The 21,810-nt window shown below is 34.4% G+C and overlaps 1 protein-coding gene across 3 annotated transcripts in view; it reads left to right on the top strand.

Moving 5' to 3' along the window:
- Nucleotides 1–21,810, top strand: part of crtc1b (CREB regulated transcription coactivator 1b) — a 155,289-nt gene that overhangs the window by 112,167 nt on the left and 21,312 nt on the right. For 2 of the 3 annotated variants that reach the window (XM_039766588.1, XM_039766587.1), the window contains 3 exons: nt 1,411–1,497; nt 5,064–5,244; nt 5,609–7,179. In XM_039766588.1, coding sequence (XP_039622522.1) covers nt 1,411–1,497; nt 5,064–5,244; nt 5,609–5,820 — 480 coding nt within the window. In that variant the 3' untranslated portion in view covers nt 5,821–7,179. Of the gene's footprint in view, nt 1–1,410; nt 1,498–5,063; nt 5,245–5,608; nt 7,180–21,810 lie in introns of those variants that run through there. The other variant, XR_005635342.1, reaches the window with a different exon arrangement.

Genomic DNA, 21,810 nt, shown 5'->3' with positions numbered 1-21,810 from the left:
AATGTGTAACTTGCCTTTGCTCTTTAATTGGAATAGTTTAAGTAACATAGAGCTAAATCTATTACTTTCACTTTTGTAGGTAAGGTGGTGCCTGCTTTATAACATACTGTATATGCGTTTAGATACACAAATGAAGTACCACCCAAATAAATAATTATTACAAAATTTGATCAATTTCATTGTCTTAACAAGAATGCTTTGTCCCAGAATTGTCATATTTCCTTAAGCCCTGCCGCCATAAATTTGGAAAGGAAGTACACATCCACCTGTACAAATCTTGAGTGTTAACTCTTTTTCAATGCTGTACACATTTTGATTTGATTTACTTGACCATGGAAAAATTGTTCCTTTTGGTCACAGGACAAGTTGTGCCTAGACACATGCACGCCACACTGCTCCAGCTATTGTTGTTACTTGTAACTGCTGTTTTCAGGTTACCTTCAGTTTAAAAAAGGCTTTATTATCCCGTTTTTTTTAATAAAGTTATGCTCTTTTTCCTACAGCTTCCTTATAACTTGTTAGATACTGTATATATCCAAAATGTGAATTACTATTTTCTTCTACATTGAATTATTGTGTGCTCATGATACAAATGACATATGGAATTTGTGAACCATTACACCCCTAATAAGGATGCAACCTTGCATATTGTCAAACGTTTTATTAGAACTTACTATATCTTTAATTAAATATTTTCGTCTTTGCCACATTTAAAAAGTTAGGTGTTCTTTTAACTTATTTACTATCTTGTATTGCTGCTTATGCATTTTTTAGTTAATCCTTAACTGATTGCCCAATTAAACTTTTGCATCACAAAAGTGGTTGCAAATAGGTTATATCCAGCAATAACCTTGAATCTGATGTTGCATGTTGTTTTGAATTGTGAGTTTTGTGGCCAAGACTAATAAGACGTTTCACATGCCAGCCTTACGCATCAATAAAGTAATTTTTATTGAGGTAAATGTGGCACAAAATACTTCTGTGAAAGGATGCCATTATTTCTGGTTCTGTAAAGTTTAGCTGGATTTAAATTATTTTGGAAATTCTTATGAAACTAGTTGATCTTTCAAGTTGTACAGCACTGTATAATGAGATGACTGGCTTGTAAAATGCTCTAATTTAGTATGTGTGTGTAAGTGTGAAGTCACCTACAGGTGTTTACTGTAAAATTACACTCACATATTCATTTGGATTTAATAAAAGAATTCCAATTAGATTTTGAACCTTGTATTTTCAGCTGTTTATCCATTCTTTCAGTCTGGCACAGATATGTTTATATGTTTGTTTGTATTGATGTATGTTTATGACTACAGATCCAGACTGTTGTTTAACATCTTAGTCCTAAAGACCTCTGTTATCCATGTCTGCCAGTGTGTTAAATTTTACTAAGTTTATGCCCTCTCATTTTAGCACACCTCCATCCTTTGTAGTGTGTTTGGAGATTCTTACTATGATCAGCAACTTGCATCTAGACAGACAAATGCTCTGTCCCATCAGGTAAGTTACTCTGATGCATTCTGCTGCTGTAGAATTTTGTATTATTTTTATTATGCTGCTATAATTATTGGTCTTTCTGAAATGTATGGATTTGTTGCTTTTATCTGCATTTAATAAACCTAAGACTACCTAATAACTTTTCCTACTGCAGTTATTCAGAAATATGCTTCAAGCTATTGAAAGGTAAACATAAGGTCATCATTCATAGCATTGCTCTTTGGGGTCCCACAATGAAATCTATGTAGTCCTTCTGTTTTGAAGTGTTTGGTCTGTTTCTACTTTGCACCCTAAATGTGAGTGCCATGACGTACACTTTGAAACAAAAGTTTAATGCAAGAAAATACTTCAGAATCACTAAAATAATATATTTATATTCAAATATATATTGTGCTTTTAGCAGCCAAAATGAAAGCTTCAGTTTCTTCCACTGGTGGAAGGACCACAGCTTGAAACCTCACTCGTGATGAACAGTTTGCCCTGAACCAACCAGTGGTACAAAACAACTGGGCACATACATCAGTGTCATTTACAGTTAAAGGGACTTACAGTTGTGCTTGAAAGTTTGTGAACCCTTTAGAATTTTCTATATTTCTGCATAAATATGACCTAAAACATCATCAGATTTTCACTCAAGTCCTAAAAGTAGAAACCAGTTAAATAAATGAGACAAAAATATTATACTTGGTCATTTATTTTATTAAGGAAAATGATCGAATATTACATATTTGTGAGTAGCAAAAGTATGTGAACCTTTGCTTTCAGTATCTGGTGTGACCTCCCTTTGCAGCAATAACTGCAATTAAACGTTTCCGGTAAGTTTTGATCGTTCCTGCACACCGGCTTGGAGGAATTTTAGCCCGTTCCTCCGTACAGAACAGCTTCAACTCTGGGATGTTGGTGGGTTTCCTCACATTAACAGCTCACTTCAGGTCCTTCCACAACATTTCGATTGGATTAAGGTCAGGACTTTCACTTGGCCATTCCAAAACATTAACTTTATTCTTCTTCAACCATTCTTTGGTAGAACAACTTGTGTTCTTAGGGTCATTATCTTGCTGCATGACCCGCCTTCTGTCCATGAACTGAATTCCAAGAGATGTCCTAACATTTTCCTTTAGTATTCTCTGATGTAATTCAGAATTCATTGTTCCATCAATTAAAGCAGCCGTCCTGGCCCAGATGCAGCAAAACAGGCCCAAACAATGATACTACCACCACCATGTTTCACAGATGGGATAAGGTTCTTATGCTGGAATGCAGTGTTTTCCTTTCTCCAAACATAACGCTTGTCATTTAAACTAAAAAGTTCTATTTTGGTCTCATCCGTCCACAAAACATTCTTCCAATAGCCTTCTGGTTTGTCCACGTGATCTTTAGCAAACTGCAGGCGAGCAGCAATGTTTTTTTTGGAGAGCAGTGGCTTTCTCTTTGCAACCCTGCCGTGCACACCATTGTTGTTCAGTGTTCTCCTGATGGTGAACTCATGAACATGAACATTAGCCAATGTGAGAGAGGCCTTCATTTGCTTAGAAGTTACCCTGGGGTCCTTTGTGACCTCGCTGACTATTACACGATTTGCTCTTGGAGTGATCTTTATTGGTCAACCCCTCCTGGGGAGGGTAACAATGGTCTTGAATTTCCTTCATTTGTATACAATCTGTCTGACTGTGGATTGGTGGAGAGCAACTCTTTAGAGATGGTTTTGTAATCTTTTCCAGCCTGATGAGCATCAACAACTCTTTTTCTGAGGTCCTCAGAAATCTCCTTTGTTCGTGCCATGATACACTTCCACAAACATGTGTTGTGAAGAGCAGACTTTGATAGATCCCTGTTCTTTAAATAACACAGGGTGCCCACTCACCCCTGATTGTCATCCCATTGATTGAAAACACCTGACTCGAATTTCACCTTCAAACTAACTGCTAATCCTAGAGGTTCACATACTTTTGCCATTCACAAATATGTAATATTCAATCATTTTCCTCAATAAATAAATGAGCAAGTATAATATTTTTGTCTCATTTGTTTTAACTGGTTTCTCTTTATCTACTTTTAGAACTTGAGTGAAAATCTGATGATGTTTTAGGTCATATTTATGCAGAAATATAGAAGATTCTAAAGGGTTCACAAACTTTCAAGCACAACTGTATCTGTATGTTGGTGCTTTGGAATGTTTTGCAGTTTTCATAGTCAGTCTGTAATGGGCCTGGCATTAATGTTATTTGCATTCGAGTGCAGTGTACTGGACCTTTGACTTTTAAGAAACCTACAGAATATTATTTAGTATAACTAATAATGCTTTGTTTAAGGGTAAGTGCATTTTACATAGTTTCACCTACCATTCTTCTTGATTGCAAGAATGGCATAATGGCCAGAAAACACCACAAAAATATTAACAAAACACTTTAGTGCAAGGAATGTTCTATAACTGTCTTGACATACAGATCCCATTTCAAGATTCTGTTTATTGCCAACACTGCACAGAAATGGGCCAGAAGCAAAGAAGCACAAGCATAAAACTATTTGTGCAATGGTCAGGCATTTTCTTTGGCTAATTTGTATTGCTTCAGCTAATTTAGATAGAAAGTTGGTTTTTGCAAACCTATATCTCTCATAATGTTAGTCATCAAGAAATGTCAAGGGATCTTAAGTTTCTTTAACAGTTTTGGTGCTTTTGTGCTAAAGCAAAGTGTACAATCTATATACAAAACAAACGTTTCTATGCAGTTCATGAATATGAATACCAGACCATAATTGCCAAATTGTATCATGAGTGCTCCAGCTTTACTGTCAGATACTCAATTACAAAAGATTTAGCATTTTACTATTTTATTAGAGAAAAAGAAAATAATGTAGTCTGTTATGTTATAAGAATAATGAGGCTATATGCAGTTAATTGTTGAATTCTTTTCTGTGATCTATTTTATATTCACATTAATATGTTCTATTCAAAATTTTACTGTTTATAACATAGGCTGCTGATAAAAGCACTATATAATACTTGAGCGCTCACTTCAATAATATTTTCAAGCAAAGGAGCAGAACATGGTTGATCCTGAAAGGTCTTAAAAGCGTGGCATTATTTTTTTGTATATTTGATGTTTTTTATATTAGAAATCTTGCCTAATGAAGCACACCTTTATTAATCATAACATTTTTGAATTACTTTTAGTATATTTATTTCTTTTGCATCTCATTGACAAAAGAATGTTGGAATTGAATGACCAATTTAAATGTGATATTATTAATTCTTGGATTTAGTTGTCTGTTTAATACAAAGAGTATACATTACAGATGTGATTGTCAGATTAAATATAGTTCTTGTAGGAACACTGAATTTAGCTTAAAAATTGGTTTGGCTCTTAGTTCTGAAGATTTTATTTTTAATCTTTGCTATTTAAACACTAGACATCAGTATAGTTGTGAGTGGGCAGTGTGAAATATGGGGCCATAATACATTTTGTGTGTGTTGATGTATTTCTCAGTGTTCGACTTTAAAAAGTAGAATATTTGTTGAATATGTCCTTTTTACTACCTTAACTCTTGCTCTTTTTGTTTTGGAATAGCTTGAACAGTTCAACATGATTGAAAACCCCATCAGCTCCAGCAGTCTATATACCCAGTGCTCCACACTGAATTTCTCACAAGCCGCTATGATGGGTTTGACTGGTAGCACCAGTAGCCTGCAAGATGTACCACAGCTTGGCTATGCCAGCCATGGCAACATCCCCAATATTATTCTTACAGGTTAGACATCTTTCATAGATGTTCATTTTATTATATGTCCATGGTATATCTCAAATGATTATTGCCATGTTCCTTCCTGATAGTACAAATTCCTTTTCCAATATTTATTTATTTGTGCAGCAGCCTTGGTCCCTTGATATACATGTTTTTGATTTATCCATGAAGGACACTGAGTAAAATAAATGCAGTTTTTTGTTGATAGGTAGCAAATAAAACATGAAATTATTCGAAGTGATTATGGTTAATATGTGTGTTATATTCCTTCACATTCCCCCATACTATATATCTTCTTGCTAGTCACTACACTAGTGATGATTAAATGCTAGCTATATTCTGTGGAGTAACTGTTTTTTATGTGCTTTAGTTACAGGGGAATCCCCACCTAGCCTCTCAAAAGAACTCACTAACTCACTGGCAGGAGTTGGGGATGTCAGCTTTGATGCAGACTCTCAGTTTCCTCTGGACGAGCTCAAAATCGACCCTTTAACACTAGACGGACTACACATGCTGAATGACCCAGACATGGTGCTTGCTGACCCCGCTACAGAAGATACATTTCGAATGGATCGGCTCTAGGCATCCCCAAGTCCTCTTCCTCTTTCCTCCCTTTTGTTTCTCCAAAGTCACTTCCTGGCCTCATGGAGGTGAGCAGAATAAGCATCTGAACTGAATTTGGGAGAAAGGCGCTGAAGCGGAGGAGCAGGCAGAAGCCTATGTGCATTCAGCAAATTCTGCTTCTTGTCCTGAGCTTGTGATGCCAATTGCGCCATGCCCCCTCCCCCAACTCCCCCCACCCCTTTTAATTAAGCTGCTTGCCAATGCCATACATCCCTTTTGGCACAAAAGACTGAATGACCCCTACCCCCATATACTCCTTGCAAAGCTTGCAGATATGTATTTTGGTGACAGATTCAGCTTTGGACCTGCCTGCTGTTTTTAGGTAGGAGGATTTAAGCGAAATAATATCAATGGTGTTTATGTGAGAGACAAAAAACAAACACAAAAAACTGAATGTGAATACATTTCTTGAAACAGAAGTCTCTTAATTTACAGTCTCTCATCAAAACCTTCATCAAGTGGTGCACTTTGACCTCTTATGTTTCTGTCACATGCCGCATTATGGTAGTTTCCACCCAGTATGGCCCCAAGTAATGCTTAATGTTTTATTTGTTATTTATCATTTCTCTGTTTTTAAATCTAACAGAAGGAGAAGTTCTCCCACCCTTTTATTTTTTATTATTCTTTTTTGTGATTTATTTTTCTCAAAAAACTTTACACTTTTTAGTTTAAGAAACCCCAGCTGTGTAGATATTAAACTATTTAGTGTCAAGGTAAAGAAGGAAGAAAAATTTAGCACTACTTTGCTAAGTATATTCCCACCAACCAACCCCACCGATTTTGAAGTATTTATCTTACAGTAATAACAGACTTAAAGAAACACTATAGTAAATGAGGTGGAAAGTATTTTTCAAACCTGAAAATCACTGTGAATTCACCCAGTAATGCCTTATGCGGTGATGGGGCTTGTGTGTGTTTTTTTTTTTTTGTTGTTTGTTTTTTTTGTTTTGTTTTTTGTGTTTTTTTTTTTGGCTTTTTATCTACTGTTGCATATGTAATGTGAATAATTTCATACTTCTTTGTGGTGTGATAGGGAATATATTTATACTATGTGTTTTATTTTCATTCTATAACAGTGAGCAAAATAGTACCACTCCCAGCCTAGCACAACAGAATTCTTGTACTGCAGCAGTTATATTTGGTAAAGGGTTTTATTATTTGTTCTAACATATTTGTATAGATGTTTAGAAGAAAAAAAAAAACTATGACTTTTTTGGGGGAGATGGGATAAGTTACTTGGCCAAAAAAAGGATGCTCAGCAGTATTGAGGCCCAACTTCAACTTTCTTAAGCAGCGGCCTTTTTTTTTTTTTTTTTTATTATAAATAGCTGGATTTCCAAGGCTTGCTTTCTTTCTCCAATGTAAAGATTGTCTATTTATTTATTTATTTATTTTTATATTGATTATTTTTTCTTTTATTCAAGAAACTATGAATCATGCAAATGCAGTAACTAGTGCACGCAGACACTACTGTTGTTTGACTGTGAACAGTATTTTTTATTTTAAGTCTTCAGAAAAACAAAAATATTGCTTGCAATGATTGCCATTTTTATCTTGTAAACCAGTTGCAGAATCTCTTTCTATTTTTCTAATAGGACATTCACTGAGCATTTCACAAATACAAAATACATTGTAACAAGTTTGTTAGTCATTTTGCATGTATGTATATGTATTTTGTGTAAGAGGCAGTGCTAACCACAATATATTTTTTTTAGTTAAATTTCCCTGTTACTAAGCTCTCAGAGTTAAACGGGCAAACATAATTAGTGTTTCCTTGTCTTTCTTATACCTATTACAATAATGAATAACACTAGCTGATTCTCACATATAATTATTTTGAAATATCCTAACTGTTGTTTCTCTCACATAATCCCCTTTTGGGTGTAGGCTACTAACCTGCACAGAAATGTGCATATAGAGAGTTTCTGCAGTGAACCTGATTCCAAGGTGCTTTAAATATACAGTTATAGTAGAGCTGTTTACACATATTTTTCTATAGTACTAGGGTGTTGTACTGTGTTAGCCATTATGAGTGTAGTGAGAAGTCAAGCAAAATGAAACCTTTTATTGGCTAGCTAAAAAGATTACAATATGATTAGGCAACTTAGGCTCCTTCTTCAGGCAATATGATGATGATTGCATCTTGCCTGAAGAAGGGGCCTGAGTTGCCTCATAACCTTGCATATTGTAATCTTTTTAGTTAGCCAATAAAAGGTGTCTTTTTGCTTGACTTCTCACTACACATATTTTTCACAATTGAAGGTTAAGTAGCTTGCTCAGGGCATGTAGTCCAATGTCATTAGAACTTGCCACACTGCATACCACCAAATGCCAAATTCTATTTATTTCTGTCTTTTACAGAAACCCACTTTCATTTTTTTTAGTCAAAGTTTAGTACAGTAGTTTCAAATTGGGGAAGGCAGTAACTAAATTGATTTATTACCATAATGTTTACAGACTTTATAAGTTATACCTATGAGTAATACAAGTTAAATTATTAAAAAACATCAAATCTAAATATTTACATTAGAAATTTGTCATTTTAATTAAAAGTATAAAAGATGCATATAAAGACATCCAAAACATATAATAAATGTAACATCAAGCCAGTGAAGGTTTGAAGCACATGACTGTATGTCCTAAATATGTAAAAAAAGAAATAAAAAGCAAAATGTAAAGACTTTAAAAATGGATGCCAGTAAATGGAAAAAATGTTTTTTTTCTCAGTTTCACACATGTATCTAATCAAAAGAGGTTCCTGTTTCTTTTGTCCTGGTTTTGTGTAGATATCTGCCTATGTCTGCTGGAGTTTAAACATAATTGCTTATGCAAAAGATGTACTTCTACACATGCATGCTTTTAGTACACTCTTATACAGGGCTAATTTGTAACATTTAAGTTATCAGATATGCTAATATTTTAATTGGTATTCATAGACAAGGTTGATGATATTGCAGAGCTGTAAAATCAAGGCTGGCAAGAGTAAATCCTACTGAGTGTGTTGTTTCTTATGTCAGGGATGTGTTCATTTTGTAGTTTATTCTCAAAGTTATAAAATCATTTTTAATTCAAACTTTCAGTCACATTTAACTTTCACAGTGTAGAATACTTGAATATGATTTGTTTATAGTACCCTAAGAGAATAGGTAGCATTCATTATGAAATTGCTATATTCTGACTGGACTTTTTCAAGTCGTTTACTGGCTAGTAAACAGTCACTGTGAAACATTTTTTCAGGTTGAATAATTTATTACACACTATTTACAGTGTAACTGAAATTTATAATATAAATACATTTAATTAAATACCTAGGTGTATACATTCCACTCAAGTTGAGATTACTTCTTATTTGATCTAAAAAGGAATTGAAGGCCTCTAATTCTGCATTTACAGAAATATATTATTAATATATTTGTGGGAAGTATGCATTAAATTCAAATGTATTTTAGTAAAACATAATGGAACAAGTTTTTAGATGAATAAATAAGGTTTTTTCCTAATAAAAGTGGATCTCTTAGTTTACCTGAACAAATATTTCAGCTCAGTTTTATTTACATGTATTGTCAATGCTTTTGACAGTACAATGAAAAATTTGTATTTGATTGTGTAAAACTAGTTCTCCATATTGGATCATTTCATATGCCCTTTACTGCCAGATTATATCCAAAGAAAGCCTTGTTCTTATATTCACCCAGTATCTCTTTACTGAAAAAATGTAGCTAAAGAGTTCAATTAATTTCTTCTTTCAGCGTGTTATTTTTTATTATTTACTGTTTGCTTTTTAAAAAGAATTATTTTAAAGGAATAATGTGTTACTAGTTATAGTTATTCACTTGTTTACTGAATATCTGTTACTGGCAAAGTGTGATCTAGTATATTGTATAGAAAAACTAGGCATCTCTGTACATTGGCAATAATTCCTAGACAGTATGAAACCATCCTTCTTTCACATCTTGCCTTACCATTATGTATCACGCCAGAACAGTTTCGCCATTACCCATACTTCTGCAGTTGATTTAATTGCTATAATGCAGTTGAATCAATTAATACATTTATATTAAACAATGTAATGTGATATAAAATTTGACACATTTTTCTAATTTAACACTTTATAGAATGGCAATTTAGCATTTCACAGAATTGTCAGGTATTAAAAAAAAAATATGAAAAAATCTTTTCATGCTTAGCCAAAGATCAGTCGAGCATTCACGAAACTGTTTGCTTTTTACACTTTGCTTGTAACATCCACTTGTAAGGGAAGGAATTACGTTTGTCTCTGTATTTTAATTGTGTGTATTTTGTCTGTTTTTACTGTTAAATGCTTAGCATACTTGCGAGATCCAAACTGTTTTAAGCAGGCATTTCACTTTGTTTTTATGTTGTTTTTAACTCCGATTTTTGATTTTGTCACTTGTGTCCCTTCATGGCGCTTTCCACATGTCAGGTGATGAATATCTATTTGTAAATGTAATGTAGCTTGATACCTACTGTGTGAGCGCTAGGAGATGGTCACTAATGTGTTAGTGTGCAATTGGAGCCGATGGTTTTTAAGCAAGTTTTCAGTATGCATCATACATAAAAAACCTGTGATTGTAGTAGTATTAAGCCAAGATGGTGATAGCAAGTGGCTGACTTCAGAGTGCTACAACCTGTCCGATTATTGAAAATAATTTTAGGCTTGCTGTTATTGATGGCAAAATTAGGATGCATTCTGCCTAAACTTGCTGAATTTACCACCTGAAACAATGGTGACAAACCTGTGAACTTTCTTTGAAACTCTTGCTCTTAAGTATGCTAAGCATTTTATGTATTGCAAGTGAAAATATTAAGATTCAAAAAGTGTAATGGTCATGATGTTGGTTAGAGCACAATATAAGATTTGAGAGAGTCTCAGAAAAATCCAAGATGATTGCAGCATATTAACTATCGCGTTGTCATCTGTGTTATTTTCTGTGGGTGAAAGAGTAATGTTGAGTGAGACAATGAGATTGTTAGAAATACCAAGAACTTTTAGGAAGTTTATTTCATAATTCTATTTTTTTTTTTATGCTACCTTGTTTCAGTGGGTCCATTCTTTTAAAAGTGGTTTGTACAAAGCCATGCATCACCAGGAATGGAGAGGGCTGCTATGTAGGGATTAGTTGTCTCATACATGTCTGTAATGCTCATTATAACTAACTAAAGCAGCCTGTGGAAGATTTTTGTATATATTCTATATCTTTAAAGGGCATTTTGGTATATACAGTCTCTGTCCTCAGTACTTATTTACCGCAGGAGCAGGCAGTGAACTTAAAAAGTTTTTTGTTGAATGTCACAGTTGTGTGGTATGCTTATGCCTCCTGACATTTTCTCTCAGTTTTCAGACACCACTTTTTGTAATTGCTTCAAAACTAAACATATTTTTAAAGCCTTGGTCTTTGCACTAGAGGCTATAAAAACAAAATCGAAAAAATGCACACGTGTTTTTTAATGTTAGTTGAAAAGTAATCTTTGGAGGTAATCCTGTGGATATGATTTCTCTAGAAAATGTTTCCTACATGCAAAAAAGATGCCATGAACCATTTCAACAATGTGTAACACTAAAACACTTATTTAGAACAGTGAATATCACTTCAAATAATCTTTTTCCAAAAGATAAAAAAATGTGAAAGATTTGTATAATGAATGTCAAAAAAATTTTTTTTAGTGAACTCCATTTTTTTCTGTCATGTTTTACTGCCACCAAGTAAATTTAACTTTCTGAATGAGAAGACAGAAGATTCTCAACCTAAATTTCCCATAGGCCTCCTCATTCTGGCCTACTTTTAAACGATCTGTGGATAATTTTGACTTCTTTTGCCAGCAAGACAGCTGATTGAGTATGTACAAATTTACTGCCTAGTTATCAGCTATTCTCTGTAAAATCAGTCTTGGTTTTTAAATTTGAGAGAATCTACATTTGTTGCATTCAGTGCTTATTGTCAGTACCATGCAAAGTGAGCCTGCCATATGGAGGCTTCTGGTATCATTTGACACATGTCAGGCACTCTTCAGAGAAAGTAATTTTTTTGCCTTTACCTCAGATTCACCAAGTTGTTAGGGTATCAGTGTGTCATTCATCAAGATCATTTGTGTATACTGTCCTTGTATCTGATCAGCGTAGTTTCAAAACTGTCATTTCTTTTAGCTGGAAGGAAGAAATAAATAATTTCATGATGATTAAGGAACAGCTGAAGCTAAGCTCAGTGATACTCGGCCAAATGTTTTTTTTTCTTTTCCCTGTCCCTTTTCATAGTTGACATTACTTGGTTCTAGCAATTTCTTATTGTTAAATTAAAAAGAATTAAATCATTAAAAGCTAAAGATGTGGCATGTGCAGCCAGCAAAGTATAAAAGGATATTTTCTGAATCGTGTTTCAGGGGAAGTGCAGAAAAACCATCAGTAAAGAAGTATGCTAGTACTGAAGTGTAATACAGGCTTAAGTGTTGGTATGCTGGAGTTGAACCAACAACTGTCAGAGTCTAAAAGTTAATGACTTAATACACTGACATGCTTTCACAAAAATTCTACAGGAAAACTACACTCGAACACTGAATATATCTTTGATGTTTGGGGCTTCATAGTGCTTTGAGAAATTCCTTCTAGATCTTCATCTTACAAAAACAAATTTTTGCGCCATATTAATAAGACTGAAATATAGAATTTTGGCTGTGAACCAACATCCTTGGTAAAAGGTTTATAAGAAAAATACAGCAAACTTGCTTTGCAGTCACAAAAAATATAAACGTACAAACACTTTCATTTAAACATGTTGTAATTTTCCATTTTACTTGCATGTAGTCTTCAGTTTGAATTTTTCATTCTATGTTTCAGTGGCCAATGACACTCCACACTTATTTGTCAGTTGTTTTTTTTATATATTTGCTTAACTTTCAATTTGTTTTAAAATTCATGTTTTTTATATATTTTTGCATTCACTTACATTTTTATCTTTATTTTGCACATTTCCTTTTGTTTCTCTGTCTTTGATTTGTTTTGCAGTCACTGTAGTTCTTGCTGTTGTTTACATTTGTTTGAATTCATTTTTTTTGCATTGTCTTTTTCATATTTTTGCTCTTTTAGTGCTTTAATTACTGTTCTTTTTGTTTTTCTCTTTCACACTTCTTTCTGTTCTTGTTTCTTTATTAACCCCTCTTAATTAATTTTTATTTTTTCAACTTTTTAACTGTGCTTTCCTTTATTTACACTTGCTTAAATTGGCTATGCTAGATGTTGTTTTCATACTCTGTTGATGTATTTAGAGTCTGATTTTGGTGTGTTTGTGTTAGCAATTTTTAGTTTGTGTTACATGCATTTCTAAAGTTACATTTTTTTGTATGAATTTTGTTTGTTTGGGTACATATAAAATGTTTACATATTTTTCTTATTATTTATTATATTTATATTCTTTTTGTACCCAGATCACTTTGTGTAAAATATGTTTTGTATGTGCTAAATTGGCAGTGTGGTTCGTTTTACATTTTGAAGGCAAATTGGAGGAATTATGTACAGTAGTTGTCAATTTGATAGTATGCTTCAAATAACAGCTCCTTAAAACTACTTCTCTTATACAGAATCACTTCTAACATGTTAATTCATATTTTTTAACCAGGGTGAAACCAGGGTTTCTTAAGATATATCTACTGGTCGTTTTCAGCAACACATTCATAAAGTTAAATACCATCCCTGATGTCCACTTACCAATAAAATGTCATTATTCATATCGTAAATGTTGCTTTCTCTCCAGCTCAGCTACATTTTAAATAAGTATTGATGTATCTGGGCACACAGGGCACCCCAGTCCATCCTCTCTTCCTCTGGCACAGATTTTCCCTCTGCCCAATTTCCAGCACGTTTCTAAATCATCATGCATGATGTCTATAGAATTGTTGTTGTGCATGTGGCATCGTGCAAGTTCACAGTGAAAAAAAGGTATCTTATAGTTTTAAGACTTTTAACTAATATATATTTTATTTAATTTTATGTTAATGGAGTGGTGGATAGAGCTAATTTCATGTTAATCATGGTGTCCTCCCTTATCTTTTAGGAAGGCGGTGTGAAGCCTCCAAATGTTTTTTGCATGAACTACTTGTTCACGTCAAATTTATAAGTTACTTTTTGATAGGTACAGAGGGGTGCAATTATTAGTAGCTTGAGCTGATAAAAAATTGAAGCATGTGAGGCTCTGTATAAATCAATTTCTCCTTGACTTATTTTTATAAATAGTTTTGGACATATTCATTTTTCCATCAATTTACAACAAATAATACCACTAGTATGGAATTGAGATGCACTAATTGACTAACTTGGCTAATTTTAACAACACTTCATTCTGTTCATCAAATGGAGCTATTTATACCATTTCTTATTTGGAATGTAATGTATTGTCTTTTTTAAAAAATAAATTTGTTTTTCCTTTTCATTTTTATGTTGTTTATATTTGTGTTCTCCTTTGTATAGACTGTACTAGCTGTAGATACATTGCAAGGAGATTTCACCCTGTCATATTCATACTACCTAACATGATGCCATTCTACATTCTTCTACTTTTACTTTAATTTATGACAATAAAATAACTGGTTTATGTAGTTTTACATAATGTACAACATATTTCCGATATATAATATATTGTTCCCAGAAGAGAAAGACACTTTTCTCTTCCACCTGAAAGTTCTGTGATATTATGAGGGACAAAATAATAGCAAGGTTTGTTATTTTTGATTTTTTTTTTTTATGGGACAGTTGTTAAAACTGTTATGTTACAAATCTTTTAAAGTCCTGGTTGAAGTTGATATAAAAATGTCTCGGTCTCAAAATCATTATTCTTCATTTAAAATTATGTGAAGGTATAATAGTATTTCCAGGTTCAATAGTTTATTTTTTATTTTATTTATTTATTTTTTTTTGCTTGATGTGGCTGGGCGACTGTTGCCTTATGCTTGAACTTGGCAGATTTAGCTAATGCAAATTGAAAAGCTGCTTCTTTTTTCATTATCAGTTTACATTATACTGTAGGTGGGCTGTGTGTAAGCATAATATGCACCTAAATATGCCAAGTCCCGGCTGTGTAAAGCTAGCTGCAGGTGATGTTTTGGAAAATGGGGTTTTCCTTGAATTGGTTGGCTTTTGAATGAACTATGCTCTTCATTCCCACCTAAATATGTCTAGCCAAGCTATGTTGTGGAACTCTGGGCACTTGGAAAATGCTGTTTCTCAGTCTGTATAATGTTGTTAATCTTCTGGTCTTGGATTTAAATGAAAATGTACATTTCTGACATTATGAATGTGGATAACTTTTGTGTATGCACACTCAATTGAAAATGTGCTTCTCAGTATTCCTCAAGAGTGAACCTTCTGTGAGCTCTGTCAGGATCTCCTTCAGCATTCTTTTTTTGCATGCTTCCCAGGCATATAATCAGGTAATGGCTGCAAAATTGACTGTTCAGCTTTAAACATTTTCAAAAAATAAAGATGGCTGCACTGTCCCTTTTCATTCAGGTGCACCAGAGTCTAGCTTGTTTTGTTAACCTGTTCCAACCACCCATTTTTTTGTTTTGAGTTGTGATACCATGGGCAGTACATTTGGTTAGAACTGGGCCTTCTAAATGTGAGTGCATTTGTCGAAGAACAAAGAAAACAGTAAGTTTAACTAGAGCCTATGAGCTACACTGCAAAGGCCTCACCTAATCCCAGATGTCTCTCCTAGTCTTCTTTTGTCCCGTGTGCCAAACCACATGTTTGTGTTTCTCAACCATAGGCAACATAAAGAACCCAAAGTTACAATGAATTAAAGAACTGGCATGACTGTACACTAGTCAGCATTTAGAAAGTAGGTTTGATTTTTTTTTTTTTTTTCCCCTTTCAAACTGTAACATAGGTAAACACTATTGGTGGTTGTTAGATTTGCGCCTGCCATATAATAAATCATTTAGCAGAAAAGAGGGGAAATAAATGTAAATTAGTATATACGTACAGTTATATATTATAAATATGTGTGTATGTATATATGTGTATATAATATATATACATCTACATACACACACACACATATATTTCTATTGATAGCTCAAAACTGTTTAAATTGTTGATAATGTTTTGGTTTTTTTTTATTTTTATTTATTTATTTATTCAAAAGCTTTACTATATTTTGTGTATTCTGTCCTTGTGGTGGTGTCTGCAGTGCCATTCAATCCAGTAATTCAGCCATTGTTTATCTAATAGGTCTTTTCCTGCCTATGTGACCCTGCTGTTTACCAAACAGTTTAACATTATAGATGCAGTGTGTCTGGGAAAACTCACTGTTTACACTTGGCCCACCTGCACAGGGTTGGGAGTAGGATTTGTGGGGCTCCCAAAGCGCCTTCTTAATCTTCACATTAACAAATGAGGAGAGGAACTCTTCTCAAATGGCAGCTAAATTGTAAGATACATCATTTCTGGGTTCAACATGGTGCATGTGCTGGTAGTTTAAATGTTGATTTTTTTCCTTGTTTTTATTTTGTTTTATTTGTAACTCAGCTCAAACACTATCTTTTAGTTTGGAATGAGAATATCTGTACAGTTCCACTCATTAAATATGCAAAGCGAGCACTCCGCCGGCAGCTCTTGGATTACAGCTGTTTGGAGAGCTGTAACTTTAAATGATTTAAAACAAAAAAAAAGAACTGTATGCTTTTATTTCTTGTGCTTTTTTATATAAAACTGTGGGGGGTGAAAAAAAAAAAAAAAACTCCACATGGGCTTTAGATGTGTGCAACCCTGAGAAATCTTGTGAAAAAGCTTCAACTGAGATCGTACATTTTTAAGTATTTTTGTTGTGTGAAGGCTTCTTGTCTTTGTATCTTTGCATTAATATTTGTAAATGAAATGTAATAAAAGAAAGAAACGTTCTACTGTTTTCGTCAAGCATTGTTAGTCTGGCTCTTTTATGAAATACTCTATGTTGTGCTTACTGACCCAATTAACATAAATGCCCGGGTCACTTCTGTAAACTTAAAAGACCACTGGATCAGTATTACGGCCAGTAGAATAGAACGGCTCTGGTGGCTGCCAAAATATCTTTGGGTCTATCTGATATCTGACAGCAGAAGGAAAGCAAATGCTCAGCTGTTGATGGTCTACTTTTATCCTTCGGTCTTTGTTTCTCCTATTGTAGAAGCAAACATTGCCTTGCATTATGATAAAGTACATGTAATCTTTACATGAAATTTGAAATGACTTCTCTCTCTCTCAAATGTGTACATTAATTGAATTTCTGTTGATCTGTTTGATTATCACGCAAAAACCGGAGGATCTATTTTGACAAAACCAACTTATTCCAGTATAGTCTAACTTGGAATACAGTCTAATTAAATTTTAGATTTTCCTAAACCATCAAAAAAAAAAAAAAAACTGAGGCAACCTCAGTAAAAGTTGCCATTATCAGCTGAAATAATACTGAATACTGTTTAATAAAATAAGTCAATAGTTTGCCTTATTGAAATTAATTAGAAGAAATGGCACATTGTTAATTTAGAAACTTTCTTTATACAGTATCTTGTTCTTATTGTTACATACAGTGGTGTGAAAAACTATTTGCCCCCTTCCTGATTTCTTATTCTTTTGCATCTTTGTCACACAAAATGTTTCTGATCATCAAACACATTTAACCATTAGTCAAATATAACACAATTGCCCCCTTGTTAAAAAATAACCTAACTGTGGTGTATCACACCTGAGTTCAATTTCCGTAGCCACCCCCAGGCCTGATTACTGCCACACCTGTTTCAATCAAGAAATCACTTAAATAGGAGCTGCCTGACACAGAAAAGTAGATCAAAAGCACCTCAAAAGCTAGACATCATGCCAAGATCCAAAGAAATTCAGGAACAAATGAGAACAGAAGTAACTGAGATCTATCAGTCTGGTAAAGGTTATTAAAGCCATTTCTAAAGCTTTGGGACTCCAGCGAACCACAGTGAGAGCCATTATCCACAAATGGCAAAACATGGAACAGTGGTGAACCTTCCCAGGAGTGGCCGGCCGACCAAAATTACCCCAAGAGCGCAGAGATAACTCATCCGAGAGGTCACAAAAGACCCCAGGACAACGTCTAAAGAACTGCAGGCCTCACTTGCCTCAATTAAGGTCAGTGTTCACGACTCCACCATAAGAAAGAGACTGGGCAAAACGGCCTGCATGGCAGATTTCCAAGACACAAACCACTGTTAAGCAAAAAGAACATTAGGGCTTGTCTCAATTTTGCTAAGAAACATCTCAATGATTGCCAAGACTTTTGGGAAAATACCTTGTGGACTGATGAGACAAAAGTTGAACTTTTGGAAGGCAAATGTCTCGTTACATCTGGCGTAAAAGGAACACAGCATTTCAGAAAAGAAGATCATACCAACAGTAAAATATGGTGGTGGTAGTGTGATGGTCTGGGGTTGTTTTGCTGCTTCAGGACCTGGAAGGCTTGCTGTGATAGATGGAACCATGAATTCTACTGTCTACCAAAAATCCTGAAGGAGAATGTCCGCCATCTGTTTGTCAACTCAAGCTGAAGCGATCTTGGGTGCTGCAACAGGACAATGACCCAAAACACACCAGCAAATCCACCTCTGAATGGCTGAAGAAAAACAAAATGAAGACTTTGGAGTGGCCTAGTCAAAGTCCTGACCTGAATCCAATTGAGATGCTATGGCATGACCTTAAAAAGGCGGTTAATGCTAGAAAACCCTCAAATAAAGCTGAATTACAACAATTCTGCAAAGATGAATGGGCCAAAATTCCTCCAGAGCGCTGTAAAAGACTCATTGCAAGTTATCGCAAACACTTGATTGCAGTTATTGCTGCTAAGGGTGGCCCAACCAGTTATTAGGTTCAGGGGGCAATTACTTTTTCACACAGGGCCATGTAGGTTTGGATTTTTTCTCCCTAAATAATAAAACCATCATTTAAAAACTGCATTTTGTGTTTACTTGTGTTATATTTGACTAATGGTTAAATGTGTTTGATGATCAGAAACATTTTGTGTGACAAACATGCAAAAGAATAAGAAATCAGGAAGGGGGCAAACAGTTTTTCACACCACTGTATACACTACAGGTCAAAATTTTTGCAACACCTCAGTATTTTCAGTTTTTATAGAAATGCACAGTTTAATGTCTTGATGTTTCATGAAACTAAGGAGTACAGCAAATAAAAAAAAAAAAAAGGCCAAGGAGTCATTAAGTACACAAAATTGTATTCAGATTTTTGGTTTGTCAAATTAGACACCTTTTTTGATATAACGGACAAAATAGTAACCTTTCTGATTCAGAATGTCAATCACTCTGTGCAAGGCACCAACTCTTTCTCCAGCGAAAAGAGCCCCAGACCATAATACTTCTTCCTCCATGTTTGATAATTGGTATCACACACTAAGGAACCATCCTTTCACCAACCCAATATCATAAACCCTCTGTGATAAATCAAAAGCTTTCAAATTTTGATTCATCGGTTCACAGCTGGTATTTCAATGCCTTCTTTTGTCATTTAAGGAATGGCATTCTTATTTCCACTTGCCCTGTCAAACCTGCAGCACAAAGGCTCCTCTTCAGAGTAGAAACGGTGACTTGCTTTTTTCGACCTGCACTGTTAAGCTGTGTTTGAAACTGTTTTGCAGTGAGGCGCCTATCATGCAAGCTGGTGGCCCTCAGAAACTTGTCTTCTGATTGGGCTGTGACTTTGGGTCTGCCAGATCTCTTCCTGTCAGCGTTTCTTCCATTTTCCAATTGTTTCAATTGTGTGGGACACCACTATACTCAATGACTCTTTGATATTTTTTTTGACATTTCTTTAAATGAAAGGCCCACACTTCTAAGGACAATAATGCTCAGTCTCATATCATTTTTAATTGCAGTTTTCTTGGCATTATCACTGGAGTATACAACTTTCTATAGTTTAATATTGTCCAAGCAGTGCTTCAGAGGGTGTAGTTGCACAGTCTGTTCCAACTCTGCTTAAGACAGACAGGGTTTTTAAGTAATCAGCAGTTGTTTGCTTCAACTTTCAAGGCTTAATTTACAACCCCGACAAAAAACACAGTGATTCTTAAATTTACTTTGACTTTTATTTCATTACAGACAGTGTGAGACCAAGATGTTTCATGTTTGTCTTGTCAACTTAATTTCATTTGTTAATTTGTTAATATACATCCATTCCTGCATTTCAGGCCTGCAACACATTAAAAAAAGTTGGAACAGGAAAATTAGGGCCAGTAATGAGATAAAATAAGATTTAATAATGTTTAAAAAAATTAAATAATGATGTGATTTAAACAGGTGATTATAATTCTGATTTGATACAAAAGCAGTCTTTGAGGAGCAAAGATGGGCAGATGATCTCCAATGTGTCAACAAATGCGTGAGAAAATCATTTAAATGTTTAATAACAATGTTTCTCAAAGACATTGTAAGGGATTTGCATATTTTTTCCTATGCAGTGCATAAGATTATTAAACAATTCAAGGAATTTCATTGCATAAAGGGCAAGGGTGTAAGCCTCAGCTGAACACCCGTGATCTCTGATCCCTCAGATAGCACTACATCAACAACTCATAAATAGCTGATATAGACACATCAGCAAGGGATTACCTTGGTAAACCTTTGTCAAGCACTACATTGTGGAGTAACATTTACAAATGCCACTTAAAACTTTTCTGTGCAAAAAAGAAGCCTCAAGTTAACCGTTTCCAGAAGCGGCGTTGACTTCTCTGGACACGGAATCATCGGGGATGGACAGTCACACATTGAAAACATGTATAATGGTCAGATGAATCAGTATCCCAGATTTATTTTTTTATTTATTTTTTTTTTTGAAAGAAATGGACCATCCAGACTGTTAACAGCCAAATCCAAAATCCAGAGTTAGTCATGGTATGGGGTTGTGTCAGTGACCTTGGCAAAGGTAATTTATACTTTTCAGATGGCAGCATTAATGCAGAAAAGTACATTGAGGTTTTAGAGCAACATATGCTACCTTCAAGAGACCACATTCTGCAAACGGTATGATACTAGCTGGCCAGCCTGCAGTCCTGAGCTGTTCCCAATAGAGAATATGTGGAGAATTTTGAAACTAAAAATGCAATGATGACCCAGTACTGTTGCATACTTTATAACATGTTTGCAAGAAGAATGGGACAAAATAACTCAAAACACTTCATCACTTGGTATCCTCTGTGCCAACACGTCTCTTAGCTGTTGTGAGAAGGAATGGCGACGTTACAAAGTGGTAAATGCTTTACTGTCCCAACTTTTCTTGGAATGTGTTGCAGGCCTGAAATGTGTATTAACAAATGAAATTAAGGTGACCAGACAAATGTGAAATATCTTGGGTTCATACTGTCTGCAATTAAATAAAGATCAAAGTAAATTTAAGAATCACTGCATTTTTTTATTTGCATGTTCCATACCATCTACCAATATTTTGAATTTTTCTTGTTTTCAATTTTTGCTAACCTAAACTTTACATTTAAACCTCTGGCAGTTTACTGCTTACCTTTTCTCTATTTTGGGTCATTCATTGCATTTCACATGATTAAATTTGGAAAAAATAGTATTGCATGTGTGTGTGTGTGTGTGTATATATATATATATATATATATATATATATATATATATATATATATATACAGTGGTGTGAAAAACTATTTGCCCCTTCCTGATTTCTTATTCTTTGCATGTTTGTCACACAAAATGTTTCTGATCATCAAACACATTTAACCATTAGTCAAATATAACACAAGTAAACACAAAATGCAGTTTTTAAATGATGGTTTTATTATTTAGGGAGAAAAAATCCAAACCTACATGGCCCTGTGTGAAAAAGTAATTGCCCCTGAACCTAATAACTGGTTGGGCCACCCTTAGCAGCAATAACTGCAATCAAGCGTTTGTGATAACTTGCAA

The sequence above is a fragment of the Polypterus senegalus genome, chromosome 10 (assembly GCF_016835505.1).
Source record: "Polypterus senegalus isolate Bchr_013 chromosome 10, ASM1683550v1, whole genome shotgun sequence".
Lineage (NCBI taxonomy): Eukaryota > Metazoa > Chordata > Cladistia > Polypteriformes > Polypteridae > Polypterus > Polypterus senegalus.
Note: the sequence above shows the minus strand (reverse complement) of the source record. Positions and strands in the feature narration are given on the sequence as shown.